Below are 14,082 nucleotides of genomic sequence, written 5' to 3'. Positions count from 1 at the left end.
AAGCCTGGATCAGGGGGGCACCCTGCAGAAAAGGAGCACCAGAAACTGTCTGTGTGCTCAGTAAGGTCCTACAAGAAGTCTCATTGCTTTAAAAGCCTGACTTTTTTGTTTGCTTGCTTGTTTTCAGTTCTGGGCTGCTTATTTCCATATCAAGAAATGATGCTACAAACATTTCTGTAAGTTAGTGAAAGATGCCAATGGGACCAGATGCCAAAGGAGCTCAGAAGATTTACACTAGGCGAGCATCTGGCTCCCTGCTCACTGTTACCAGAATGAAGACAAATGCTTGCAAACATTCTTATTCAAAATCACTAATGTGCTTTGGCAATGATCAACACAAAGCAGCATTACTGCTGTAAGGTGTGGTGCCTGGGAACACAGATGCTGAATGTTCTAAAGCTGCTTTTTCCAGATGTGTATTTAATGCAGAGATCAGGGAGGAAATAAGATATTGCTGCCCTTCGCTTTAAGCAAAGGGAATGATTAAGACATCATCATCTTTTGTTGTTGTGCTGGTGGATGGTAGTAATTGCTTCTGTACAGGAAAGTGGCTATACATCTATTGTCATCCATCATCTTGCCAAGGCAGGGTAGAAGCAGTAAACTTTTGATTTAACCTCATTAGCATTCCCAAAATTACAATGTCATACCAAAGATAGAGATTGAAATTATCTGCATCTCAGCAAATGGAGAAGAAACAAATCACACCCTATGTAAAAAGCCAACTGCACAACCATGATTCTTTCTTGTTCTTAAAGGCTCCCTAGATGTGCCCAGTTCTTGGTTTGCCATGGAGGATGGGAAACAAATAGGAATTGTGCTCAAATGCACCAAACTTGCAAATGTAGGGGTTGGACCCATGGACTGATGATCTGATGACCTGAGGATTCAGAGCAGAGGCAGAGAAAGGGAAGATGTTGGAGTAGATACTCTCAGATAGCACTTTCCCTTTGATCTGATATCTCTGATTCCTCTGAACTCTTCCCATGAATTAGGGACCCACCAGACACATGGAGAAATTTGTGTGTAATGTGGGCAATAACATGGAGGCATCTTGCTTTTGCACAATATCCTTGTGCCTGGAAACTCAAAGGATTTCCATGTAAACCCCAGGATAAATGCACACAAGGTGAGCTCCTGCTCAGGCTTGAGTTGAAGCAAGCAGGAACCAATTATTTGTCCCTTCTGGCAGTCAAATAAGATCAAGTGAAGTCTGTACTTGTCTGAGGTCAGTCTACAGCAAAATCTGCAGTAAAACTGGGAATTTATCTCAGCCCCCAACCAGCAGCTTACCCCACGAGCTGTGTTCCCCACTAGAGCCATAACACAATGCCAGTATGTATTCCAAACCACTCATTCTGAACTGCTTTACTCCTTTATGGGCATCCTAGAGATAATTAATGTATCTTCTCCTCAGTGGGAACAAAAGAAGGAAATGAATTTATTATTCCAGTGGTACCCTTGACACAGATATTGAGTAGCTTCATTAAACATTTTGCAACACCCAGAGTCTTTGCTAAGCCATCTACAACAAGCACAGAGTCATTTTCCTTATTACAACACAAACACAGAGGTCAGGGTTTGGAACTCTTCTACTTCTCCTTTATGCCTGAATAACCTCTGTGATCTCAGTGGGATCTGGCCAGCCTGATGCAGGTGCAAATCATCACTGCCTCATCCCAGCCCTTCCCCTTGTCTCCAGATCTATTACCTTGTACCATCACACTCAAATGAACACATTTCACAGTCAGCATTGCCACAGTCAAATGACTAACTCAGCTCTTCAATACAGACAACCAGTGGATTGAATTATAATTAATCAGACAAATACTATTCAGGTCTTCCCAAAACTATTTGGAGCCATCTCCCACATGTGGTCATATTCCAGAGGAGAACTGACATTGGATAAAGCTCAGACCTGCAGAATACATTTACATAAAAAAGAAATACTGAGAATACCCTATATTTATGATGGGAGATTCCACAGAGATCAGAATGAGTAACACTCCTGAGAAAACTAAAACGCATCTGAAATATAAGCTCCGAAGCCCAGCCTGGCAGGGCAAGGTTACCATACACCCTACAGCCCTACACTGAGCAGCCAGCCTAGCCAATCAGCCCCACCAACCTCGAGCAATACTGACCAAATTCCTAATGGCTTTGAATTAGGCAACAGGCTATACAATGCAGCCAGACGGTATTTCACTTACTTCATTGGCTTGAACAGTGCTTGTCCATAATTCTGGAACGTCATGATCAGCTTCAGTTGGGTGCCTCCTGACTTCATTGCTGTGGGAAAAAGCAAAACCCCTTTAAAATGCTACATATGGATCTACTTACATTCAGCTTCCTTGAAATGAAAGCACACACCTCTGCTCTGTACCAAACGCAGCACTGCGGCATCTGAGCACTAAGCAGGGCAATCCTAACTGGATAACAGATTATTCAGTGGTTGCAGAACAGGGGAGAGCCTGGTGCTGCTGGCCAGGACTGAAAATGGATGGTACTCTCTGACACGTCTTTGTGTTCTTCAGCTGGTCACGGTAGAACCATGGTGGGCTCTAAGCACCCTGACTGAGGAGCGGGTATGGGAACAGCTCACTGGAGTCCTGTTTTCTCCATCTTCAACTACTTTGGGACTTCTTGCTAACAAGAGGTACACACTGGGAAGGCAGATAGGATGGTTTCAAAGCCAGCTGTAGCTGGCATTACGGTCCGATGCACAGCAGACATCTGCTGAATTAAAAGTATGAGCAGATACTGGAGCAGCCTCTGATCTCTGCTGCGATTTTAATCATTGCTGCTGAGCAGTATGTAAATCCACCTCCTTTCTGCACAATGGAGATTTATCCAGAATTATCCACTAACTTTCAGGAGACCCCATGGTGGTTGCAGAGGATAGCAGAGGTGTGCAGAGGGTCACTGGCTGTGTGGGGAGGGCAGGGGCTGCAGTCCACTCCATGCACATGGGGCCAACAGCTCAGACAATGAATTCACATCCCAGCTGGGAGCTCATGGGAATTTAAGACTGACATTCATTCATACCAATCTGTACAACTTGAACAATATCATGTTAACAGCCAGATTACAGTGTTTTTAAAGTCAGAGCCTTTTTTATTTTGATGTAAGAGTTCCTAAAATGCATTTTACTTGATGAAAAGTTTACTGAAAAAGGTAAACATACACTTTGGCAAACCAGCTGCTTTTTCACCATCTCAATCAAAACTGCTCTGAACAATTGAAATAACCCATGCTCTAACTCTTTCACTCACTCCTGTGCTGGGAGAGCCACCACAGCCCTATCTGTGGGGATGAGTCAGTCCTTTCAAAACGCTTCCCATAAATGATCACATCATCAATCCCTTTCTTTGCAGTTCTGAAAAAACCTGTGTCGGCTGCAGAACACTACGAATGTCAGGTTACCTTGCTCCGTCAATTTTGGCTTTGAGCTACCCTTGTTCAACCCACATAACCTGCACATCCTCTTTCTCTAAGCAGTGCCACTAGCTGCACAACCTTTTTAATTGCTCCTCTCCATGCCATATTACTGGTAGGTCAACAGCTCTCTTTCAGCCCTTGTAATCCATGTTTTTGCAACAAAATGCTGTGTAAATCTGGTCAGTGTGATTACACTTCCCTTAGAACAAAAATCCCTCCTGCCTTGCTGTTTTGCTGACCCCTGCCCTCTCTTGCATTACCAGTCAATCCCAAAGGAACAAATAAATAATTAGTAATTAAAGGGCATTAAATAACTTGCACTGAACAGGTAAAGCAGAAGCATGTGGTTTTCATGTACCAAACTCTCTCTCTTGTGCAAAGCATGTCAGTTGATCTGCACCTGAAGGAAGATATAGGCATTTTTTTTCTACCAAGCCCAGAGCCTGAAGCCAATGAGGAACAGCAAACATCCATCCAAACCATGCACGTGCTGCCCCAGGAACATCACAGCTCAGCCATGCACTCTGGAAATGTTTCTTCTTGCTTTGGATAGCGGGCAGGCAGCTGGAGCTGCCCTTGCCTCATGCCTACAAAGACCCACACAGACCCCCCACCGTTCCATGAACATCCCGGCCCAGCTGCTGCCAAAGGAGCAGAGTTTGCCTGCCTTTTTAAGGCATAACCTGTAATTGCAACCCTATTCATGTGGGATGCCTTCAGTTAGGTCAGCAATGTATCTTGGGATCAAAGGGCAGAACTTTGTCCCTTCTGCCAGGTATAAACCTCCCTAGCTCACCAATCTCAGTACAGCTGGTTGCAAACTGATCGCAACAAACGAAAACTGCATGTTTTTTTCTTTAAAATTTACATAATGTATGCTTTTTGGTTGAATTATGAATAGCTTAGGGCTTAGACTCTGGCTCCCTCTCCTCCTTGAGCCATATAAGTCCAAAATACAGCAAATATCCTGTAAGCCCATTGCAAAAGTGGGAAGGACAGAGCCTATTTTGAGGTATAGCTGGGAAGCCAAGGCTTTGGGAAACCACAGAAATGCAAAGAAGAAAAAAAGGATGTTCCAGCATGCCTATTTCTAAGCACAAAGCATCAGATGCATTAAGCTGACTGGTTTCTCAGCAAATTGAAGCCACTCAACAGATAATGATTTTGTTAGCAGCTGAACTCAACAGAGAGTGTGTCATCACCGAAAAGGGGGAATGTATGAAGAAGATTAACAATTCAGCATAATTCTTCCATGAGACACAGAGGCCTGGTTTCCTGTCAGAAAGAACTGAGCTGAAGTAAGACAAAAGCATCTCTTGGTCTTCTTAGATCCATCCTTTGTATTGTCTGAATTGGTTGCAATAGTAGCCTCGACCCAACTGAAGTTTGGCTGGGATGCTCTCCCACTGCTGCTGCCAGGAGAAAACTTTGGGCCCTTCCAAAACAGAGGGTGACATCAATGGGAGCAGCGTTGCATGGGGCCTTGTGAGAAAGTATGCTGGCAGCCAAAGGCACTGTGGTCAGTGCCACATGAGCTCCGTGTTGGCTGCCCTCCATGTTCTTTAGGCTCCAGACATTCCCACTTCAGCTAGTCATTGGACAGGCCAGAGGAGATTCAAAGATTGCAGCAAGTCTAACACCTAATGTTCCCTCCCTAAAGAGAGGGAAACACACGGTGCTGAGCCCAGACTATCCTGCTGAACCCCGTAAGATCCTTAATGCATCTCTAAATGAAGTAGAATGGGGAGCAGAGCCTGAGGAAGGTGCCCAAATCATGGGGGTGGCAATTGGAGAAGAGCAGGTCTCACTGGAGATGGCTCACCAGGACTTCCAGGCCTGATTACATTCCTTGACCCTTACTGTTACAGCAGACTACTGGCTTCTCTCTCCTTTTCTAAGCTGTGTTTCTTTCCTGCTCAAACCTCAATTAAATACATCCCTTTGGTCATCCCAGGCAAACAGCAGTAGCCACGTCATCTTCCAGGAACTTATCCTGGACAAACAGTGTTTGCTTATCTGCAGATGTCCTTGTGCTGTCACCTACTGCCCATTAAGAACGTTTCTGAAGAATTTAGAATTCCCTGGAGCAGAATACACAATTTTTCAAGGAACTGGAAGATGCTACGCCATTGCAATCTGTCTTGTCTATGATCAGCAAGCTTATATAATTTTTAAAAGGTCTCACAATGTCATGCTGTTCTGATTCCAAAGGGAGCCTCTAGTCAAACTCTGATTTCATGTTTGTTTTTTTTTTTTTAAGGTTTCTGAAGCTGCTGTAACAAGAGCAGCTCTGGAAAAGGAATACTTCAAATTCCCTCTTCTGCAGCATCTGAACGTACTGGCACAGTGTTCAAACCAAATCCCAATAGAACCGTTGCTATTTTACCTCCAGGCAATTAAAAATCTTTCTTTTTCCCCAAAATAGAAAGAAAGGGAATGCAGCATTAAACTTTCCTCTTAACCCAGGGCAAGATCTTTTGGTCGTGATTAGAAATCTTCCCAAGTTTAGGAGGCTTTGCAAAAAATCCCCTGAGATATCCTTCTCCTGGAGAGTCCGTCCAAAAGCAGTGAAATCAGAGAGATTCTTTCTGTTTTCTATGATGGACTTTGAATCATGCCTCTAAAAATGCCTTCAGTATTTGCACCTAATGAGTTTTTTGACATAGCTACACGCCATGTCTGCTATTCTTCCATCCCGTCCCCTCCTCCTCCTCCTGAAAACTCATCAATACAAGACTTCCCAATGAATTTCCCTCCTGATCCACAGATACCACCAGTGTAAAAGATACACTGCCTATCCTTTCAAGCCTGTTTCTACACCTGTATGCTACATGGTTTCTATCTCCCTCTTCTAAATCATCTAGTACAGACTCGGTAGAGATCCAGTGATGGCCAGTGTGATTTGACCCAAAAGGAATTGATCTGGATTTCCAGTTCAGTTTTGCTGCATGATAACTCTTGCCTATATGGTTTTCTGATGGAAAGTGAGAGCTCCAAAAGGACCTCTGAACACTTTGTTTCGGTTATTTATGCAGTGCTAATGCCTGAGCAACACGATCCAGTCAAAGCCAAAGTCAAAGTCAAAAAGATGAACAGATGTCTGAAATAGATGTTCAGATCCATTCAGATCCTATTTTATAGATCAAGCTTAAATCTAGCATGAACATGTTGACTGATCTAGCAGGAGGTGTCCCTGCCTATAGCACAGGGTTGGAGCTAGATGGTCCTACAGGTCCCTTCCAACCCAAACCATTCTGTGACTCTATGACTCTATGACTGGCTTTAACAAGCAGTATTCTGCCCCAGGCTAAAGACATGGCCCCACACAAGCTGCACAGAATAGATTTCAAATCGAGTTCAAACCATCATCATCTCTTAATTTGTTCTTGATCAGCCAATCCTGCTAACTTGTTTTTAAAGACCTTTCTTGCTTTAGTCAAGATAGTAAAGATTTCTGACAGGGAAGAGATCTGTGAAACCATTCAGTGGCTTTGTTGTACACTGTAAGTCCTTTCTTTTCATCTGGAGTTGTACATTTAATCAATCTGTTGATTCTTGGCTGATTCACTGTTTCCTTATACAGTAAATCAATGGTGCTACATTGCATTACGTTTTCAGCAGCACTTTTCCCTTTCCTTTGATGAGATTTTTATAATTTCCTTCAGCGCCAGAGTTTAGGTTTAGTATTTACTGCCTACTCTCTTTTTTCTTTTCTTTTTCCTGAGTTGAAACAGAGTCCACCTTGCTGAATTGCAGCACTCCTTCACTGCATGAGCAACCTCATGCTTACTGCCTCATCACTGCCTGCACAAACTGAAGGCACTGCAGGTTCAGAAATGAACCAGTCAGCTATGTTTCCAAATCTTTCCAGCCAGAGAATGTAAAGAATCAAAAACTCAAACCCAACTCACTCAACCCAGAGATCACCCAAGCCTGTTCTGCTCAACCACAGTCCTTCAGCACAGCTCTCTGGGACAGGAACACGTGAGAGATGAAGATCTACAATGCACCATGCTGTATTTGTTGTTAAACTGCTGACAGCACCGCGCAATTATGCACAGCCGTTTTGTAAATATGCAAGAGAATATCTAATAAGCATGGCTATTATTGATGCGTGCAATAAACAGTTCTGAAAGGCAAAGGAAGCACGCAGTTGCCTGTGCGTGTGCTTCCTCTGCAAATTGGAATTTGGTGCTCAGTGGAAAACAATTCTCTCCAGGCTCCTATTTATGGCAGGGGGAAATTTTCACTGAATTAAATCAAATTAAGAGCTATCCCTTTATGCTGCTCAGAATGAGTAGGAGCTGCATCTGTTGATGCAGGGCACAGAACACATCCTCAGCTTCAAAGCTCTGGGTAACCTTGTCCTTTCCAAGGCCAGCTCTAGGTGTCACTGTGGGAGCTGAATGCGACGCTCTCCTTCCCATCCATGCTTTTGTTCCATTTAAACTTTAACATCAAGAAAATGTCACCTTGGTGCTCCCTGCTCTTGGGAATTGCTTCTGTCACCGTTTTCATTTTAAAACAACGCTGCACATTACGGAGCCGTGTGAGCAGTGCTGATAGATGGGGCAGGATCAATCTGGTCACCACTCTCCTCCATAAATAATGCAAAGAGAGCAGGGAAAGTGCGACGTGGTGAAGAAAGCTGTTCAGCTGCAGTTCGGATCTAATTACTGGAGGTATCAAAAACCCACACGGCAAATCACCTAATTCTATTAGAGCCACAATCTGAATGCTGGGAAAAGACTGGATAGAGCAATATCCCATTTCATCTAATGCATGTAAGCCTGGGTATTTAATTGTCCTACTTACAAAAAGGAGCCTGAAGATTGGGTGCTACAAAGAGTCCCATTTATTTTTACTTCTAACCTGGAATCTTTGCTGCTGCCTCAGAAAATAAAAAAAAAAAAAAAAAAAATGAACAGAGAGCAAAGAGGATAAAGAAAAGCACAGTCCAATTGGAAAATATGGAGGAATATTCAAAAGACTGTGAAAGTCCTATAAATGTCCTTTGGTCAAATATATTACTCTTTATTAATCAGCTTACATGCTTTTGAATCCCTGCTGTGGCTCTGCAGTAAAGCTGAAAAATGGCAGATGTTATTTTAAAACATATTTTTAAACATCCTAAGAATTTGCGACAGGAAATAAAAGATGGATTAAAAGAAGTATATTAGCAAGATGCTCTCCTTGCTTTGCAACCCAACCGAGAGCCCCGAAGCCCCACAGAGGCTGTGGAAGCTCCCAGCTCCATTCTATCTGGCTTCTTGAGCTGGGCAGAGGCAGAAGTCTTCTTCCCCCTCTCAGCTCAATGTTAGGTTGGGATTGCTGCCCATTCCCACAGTGACTGATACTTCTATCAAATGTACTTCATATTTCAGCTTATGGAAGTAATACTGAATCGCTGATAGAAACCACAGTTCTGTGCTTTCATGTAGGGGCATAAGAGGCCCCAACTTGTTCAAACATTAGCAAAGAGACAGTCCCATAGGAAATGGCTGTTAATCATCAGTCCTCCTCTGCGGGCTCTGGCCTTTTCTCCACATGGATCTCAAAGCTCTATCGAAACCATAATTAATGAAAACCTCATGACACATCCTTACGACGCACTGGTGAAATCATGGCCTCAGGGAAGCCAATGACAAAACTTCCACTTACGTCACCACTGTCAGGATTTCACTCCTATTTTTTATTATAACAATGCTGCTGCTAGGTTAACTGAAGCATAGAGAGGTTAAGCAACATGCCCAGAAGCTCAAATTGAGCAAAGAGTGAGCGCTAACCTATTATTTCTCCTTCCCATCTCCCTTCTTGAGCATCCCTACATCAACCTTAACCATCTCACTGCTCTGCAGAAGGGACACTCAGCAGCCACTCAGTCCAAACCATGGCTGGGGCTGATGTGTTTTGCGTGAACCTCAGCAGCTGAGCCAGAGGGCAGTTTGGCTGAGCATCCCCCCTGCAAGAAGCCAGGCACAGCCCGCTCACTGCTCGGGGCAGGGAAGGGCAGAGCACTTCTTGTCTGCCAAAGGATGCGCTCACAGAGCAATGCTAATGCTGAAAAAAGCTGGCTCAGACTCTGCTCACACATCACTGCTACTGCAGGAATCACTGTGTGCATGCGGGGCAAAGCACTGGCAGTGTGCTGCTGCCTGCAGTGCCATCTCTGAGCCAGAGATGGGAGAATGCACAGCTTAGCCATCACACCTGTGCTCCTTAATTAATCATTCCAATCCAGAGCTGTAGGGACAGAGAACGAGCCTGTGTTTGTCCTCTTTCTCGAGCCCAGCTGTCCCCCAGTCCCTGTCCCCCCACCTGCAGGGCAGCAGCTGGGCACTATGCACTGCAGCAGCAGGCCTCCACTCCACAGAGCTCAGAGCAGAGCTCCCAGCCATGCACTCATCCAGGGCACAGCCGTGCTTGCACCTGATCTCCCGGGGCATCCTGTCTTTCCCCCACCCCGGCTATCTGTGCTCAGCCCATTCCTGGTGACCAAGGAGCTCCCTTAGTTCTGCTCAGCAGCCGCTGGGATTCACGTGATGGAAATGTCAGCCATAGGCCTACGGGTGCTATTCTTGCAGGGACCATTTCCTGCTGAAGCCAGGGGAATTCTTGCCTCGCGGGGTTAAAGACCTGGTGACCTCATCCCGCAGAGGCTCCGTGCAATCAGCACTTTTACAGAGCTGCTATTTCATGCCCCTGAAACAGACTTAGCAGTTCTGTGGTCAGCACAAGGCTCTCCATTTTCTTGGAGGCCGGTGGTTGTGCAGCTCTGCCCCTGCAGCCCACGGGCTGTGCTTGTTTAGCAGCGCAGGGCTTTCATTCAGACTGCGGGTTTTTTTCGCTCCCTGTGCAGCTCTGCAGCTAAATTTGAAGAGACACATGCTGTCATTAAACAGCCCCCGAGAAAAAAAAAAAAAACAACAACAAACTCTGTCACCTTGTTTAACCAGAGCCAAAGGCTGACAGGAGCACATCCCTGTTGTGGACTTCCGAGTGGAACAAGCAGAGCTGAGCTGTGCCCAGGGGGATGCAGCCCCTCCGAGCCCCCGCGCTCGATGCTCCCTGCATGGCTGCAGGGCTGTGGCTCATTGCTGCTCCCCTCCCTCCAGACGCAGCCTGAAATAATGACCAGCAAGCAGCAGATGCTTTGCTCAGGCAGGATGCTATCTGCTTTTGGCTGTGATTTTTTCATTAACCTTTTCTTCCTTTTTTTTTTTTGAACAGGGCGCTTTCAGCCTGATAACCGGAGGACATCAGAAATGAATGGGGCTTGCTTTCCTGGCAGACTTTTCAATTATTCAGGTGATACAGAGCTGGCAATATCTCCTTATGTTTAACAAGGAAAATGAGCCCAGAAGTCAGAAAGCAATGTTGTAGGCACAGAGAGAAGTCGTGCAAAACAGCCATTAATATTCAAACAGCAGCGAGATCTGAACTACAAGCAAATAGCCATAAAAGCCATTAATGCCCAAACGTACCAACACTGGTGATCTTCTGGGAGACCAGGTCTTGTAGTAAAGCCTCGATTGCAGGGTTATGCCTGGAATACAGCTCGTACCGGTTGATGCCAATGTGGAATTTTAACCAGTTTGGGTAGGAGTCTATGGAGGTTTCTCCAGTTGGCAAAAACTCTTCATTCCCTTCATTATGCCTACCACCAAAAACAAACATGGGAAAGAGGGGAAAAAAAAAAAAAAAAAAGCCATAAATGAAGAGAAAGAAATAACATTACAGTTTGTAGCAGGCACCAAGAAATGGGGCTGGGGAGGGAGAGCCGTGCGGGTGGGGGAAGCCAGATTGGCACCTCCACTCTTCATGCCTGATTTGAAGCCCATGCAAGTCAGGAGCAAAACTGACAGTGACATAACTGAGCACTCACAGAGGCCCTCACACAGCCAAAATGTGGAGCTGCAATGTTGTGTTTAGATTGCATTATGTTACAAACGTCTCTTACAAGTTGGACTCAAAGGAAAACATCATCCTCAAGTTTTATTTAACAGAGCTGGGGCTGGAAGTAGGTTCAGCAGAAACCTGACCTGTCGGACCCAGTGTTCCCACTCCTTCCTTTTAATCAGGAAGAATAAGAAGAAACCAGCTCAACTGAGCCTGCTGCTAAAGAGCAACTAACTTGCAGTAGGTCACCCCTTCCTTAGCAGCACCATACTGATACAGAAAAGGACTGTGAGAATGACACGTGAGTGATACATTTCATGTCTGCTGGGGGAACTTAGGGGGCAAACACACAGCAGCAGCTGTGTTGTGGCCAATAGGGACAGCTTCACCTTCCACCTATGGGACACAGCCACATTTCTCCCACCCAAAGGTCCCCCATGCTTTTAGCCATCATTTGATGTTCTGACATTTGTGGCCGTTTTTCTTTTTTTTCCCAGGGAAACCAGAACTTTGTCAGGTTTTCCCCACAGCCTCTTCTGTTAAGCAGAAGAGCCCGGACTGCTGACACGTGCAGGGGATAGAAATCGGAGATATTTATCCTCTCCCTCTGAATGTTCAGATCCTGCTGGCTGCTCTGCAGCTTCACAAAGCTTTTGCACAGTACAATGCAGCTGTTTAAACACTACAATGTCAGCGTGTTTGGAAGAGGGTGCTGTTGGATTAGACAAGCCTTTGGATTTCTCACTCATTGAGATTTCCCAGCGTTTCTCACCAGCCAACAAAACATTTGCAGAGGCAATGGAGCACTCTGAAGGCTGGAGGGCTGCTGAGGTGCCAGGACACCAGGAATTAACTGAGGGTGAAAACTGGAGCTCCAATCAAAGCCCGAAGGCAGAACTTTGTGACATTAGACCTCACTTTGGAGAAAAGTGTGGCTGCTGGTGGCAGGACGAACTGCTCAGCCCCTGCAAATGAGAAGGTGCGGGGCAGGGGGGTCGTGCTGTCCCTGAGCCCGGCCTCGCACTGCTTTTCCACTAGCATCTGCCTTTGGCTGCAGCTGCAGGCAGCATCCTGGGGACCCTCTGCTCCCGGCACTGCTGCGTTACGTCCCGTATTTCAGGGCAAATTTGGAAGGAAAACAACCGCTGACGCCTGCAGACGGTTCCGCTCCCTTTCTCGCCCCCCCCGACACCCGAATCCCTCCCTTTAACTCCGAGCCGTGACACCAATTCTTCGGGAACACCCCCTCAAAAAGGCCGCGCCGCAGGGCAGCACCGCGCCGCGTTCCGCCCCGACCCCGCGCCCCCCCTCCTTCCCCCCCCGCCCCGATCCTCACCACTCGCTCTGCTCGGCCGCCCGCGGGTTGAACCTGATGTCGCTGTTGACATTGAAGAGGAGGTCGCCGTCGGCCAGCGGGGGCAGGGCGGCGCGGTACAGCGGGTGCTGGAAGAGGGCGGCCAGCGGCGCGGCATGGGCGGGGGGCGGCGGGCGCGGGGCTCCGGGAGCGATGAGCCGCCGAGGCCGCCCCGTCGCCCCCCCCTCCCCGCCCGCCGCCGCCGCCGCCGCGTCCCCTCCGCCGCCCGCCGCCCGCTCCGCCGCCTCCCGCGATTGCGAGGAGAGGTTGGAGGCCGGCTCGGCGCTGAAGTCCTGCAGGATCCGCAGCGTGTGTTTGCTGGGCCAGCGCGGGGCGGCGCGGGGCGGCGCGGCGGGCGGAGGGCAGGAGCAGCCCGGGCGGTTCTCGGCTCCGCGGCGCTCCAGGCGAGGCAGCAGGTCGATCATGATGTGCATGGTGCAGGCGACGAGGAACACCATGAGGATCAGCACCCGGAACTTGCGGACCAGGAGCATTTTCATGGCCGGGAGCGGCTGATGAATTAGCGGGGGAGGGAAGGAGGGGAGGCGGCGGGGTCGGCCGGCAGCGGGCGCGGGTCTTCCGCCCCCCCCGGGGCTCCGGCGCTCTGCTGGCGGGTCGGGCAGCGAACGATCAAGTCAATAAAGTTATCTCCATAGGCGCCGCGACAGAAACAGGCTAAAAGCGATAGGTCCTCATTTCTCAGTACCATCAAGAACTTGGGAGGGGGGGAGGGAAAAAAAAAATCGGGGAAAAAAAAAATGGGAAAAAGGAGCCTTTAAAATCAATAGGAGAACAAAGCCAGCGGCACTGCGATATCTAGAGCCATCTGTTCGCGGTTTCTCTCGCTTTTTATTACGGGGATCACAACAAATAGCGAGAGCTGGTTCTGAAGGAGAAACCGGCGTCTGAGGCTGGCTGCGATTAAATCATCATCGTTCAAAAAATGACGGGAAGGAGGGGGGAAAGAAGAATATTAAGAAAACCTGTACGGAAAGGCGACAGAAGGAAAAAAATCATCCATAACGTTTGGCAGTGCAGGAAACGCTGACTCCTTCCTTTGAATGCGCCCAGTGATGCAGCAGAAGCGCTCTCCGCTCGCTCCCTCTCTTCTGTGAGACTGCTTAAGAACATTGGCTGCAAAATCATTTTCTCCGAGCGGTTCCAGTTCCTTCATCCATCGCTTTGTCCGCCGCTCGGGAGAGATGAGCGCTCAGCTGAGATCTAGCCGGGGTGGCTGCTGTATCCGAGCTGCGCTTTGCCTTTGGCTTGGGTTGGGTTTTTTTTGGCTGCAAAACTGTCGGATGGCACAACTGCAACATAAAGGTTAAATATGGCACAGGAAAAAAAAAGAAGGGGGGGGGGGGGGGGGGGGGGGGGGGGGGGGGGGGGGG

The 14,082-nt window shown here is 47.4% G+C and overlaps 1 protein-coding gene across 2 annotated transcripts in view; it reads right to left on the bottom strand.

Annotated features, from left to right (window-relative positions):
• Positions 1 to 14,082, bottom strand: part of FAM20C (FAM20C golgi associated secretory pathway kinase) — a 55,503-nt gene that overhangs the window by 41,095 nt on the left and 326 nt on the right. The window contains exons 2-4 of one of the 2 annotated variants that reach the window (XM_042864469.1): positions 12,674 to 14,001; positions 10,923 to 11,095; positions 2,211 to 2,289 (exon numbers count right to left, since the gene is read on the bottom strand). In XM_042864469.1, coding sequence (XP_042720403.1) covers positions 2,211 to 2,289; positions 10,923 to 11,095; positions 12,674 to 13,191 — 770 coding nt within the window. In that variant the 5' untranslated portion in view covers positions 13,192 to 14,001. Of the gene's footprint in view, positions 1 to 2,210; positions 2,290 to 10,922; positions 11,096 to 12,673; positions 14,036 to 14,082 lie in introns of those variants that run through there. The other variant, XM_042864468.1, reaches the window with a different exon arrangement.

The sequence above is a fragment of the Lagopus leucura genome, unplaced genomic scaffold (assembly GCF_019238085.1).
Source record: "Lagopus leucura isolate 7727_CA_CO unplaced genomic scaffold, USGS_WTPT01 Super-Scaffold_760, whole genome shotgun sequence".
Lineage (NCBI taxonomy): Eukaryota > Metazoa > Chordata > Aves > Galliformes > Phasianidae > Lagopus > Lagopus leucura.
The sequence above is the reverse complement of the archived record's forward strand: the minus strand, read 5'-3'. Positions and strand labels throughout refer to the sequence as shown.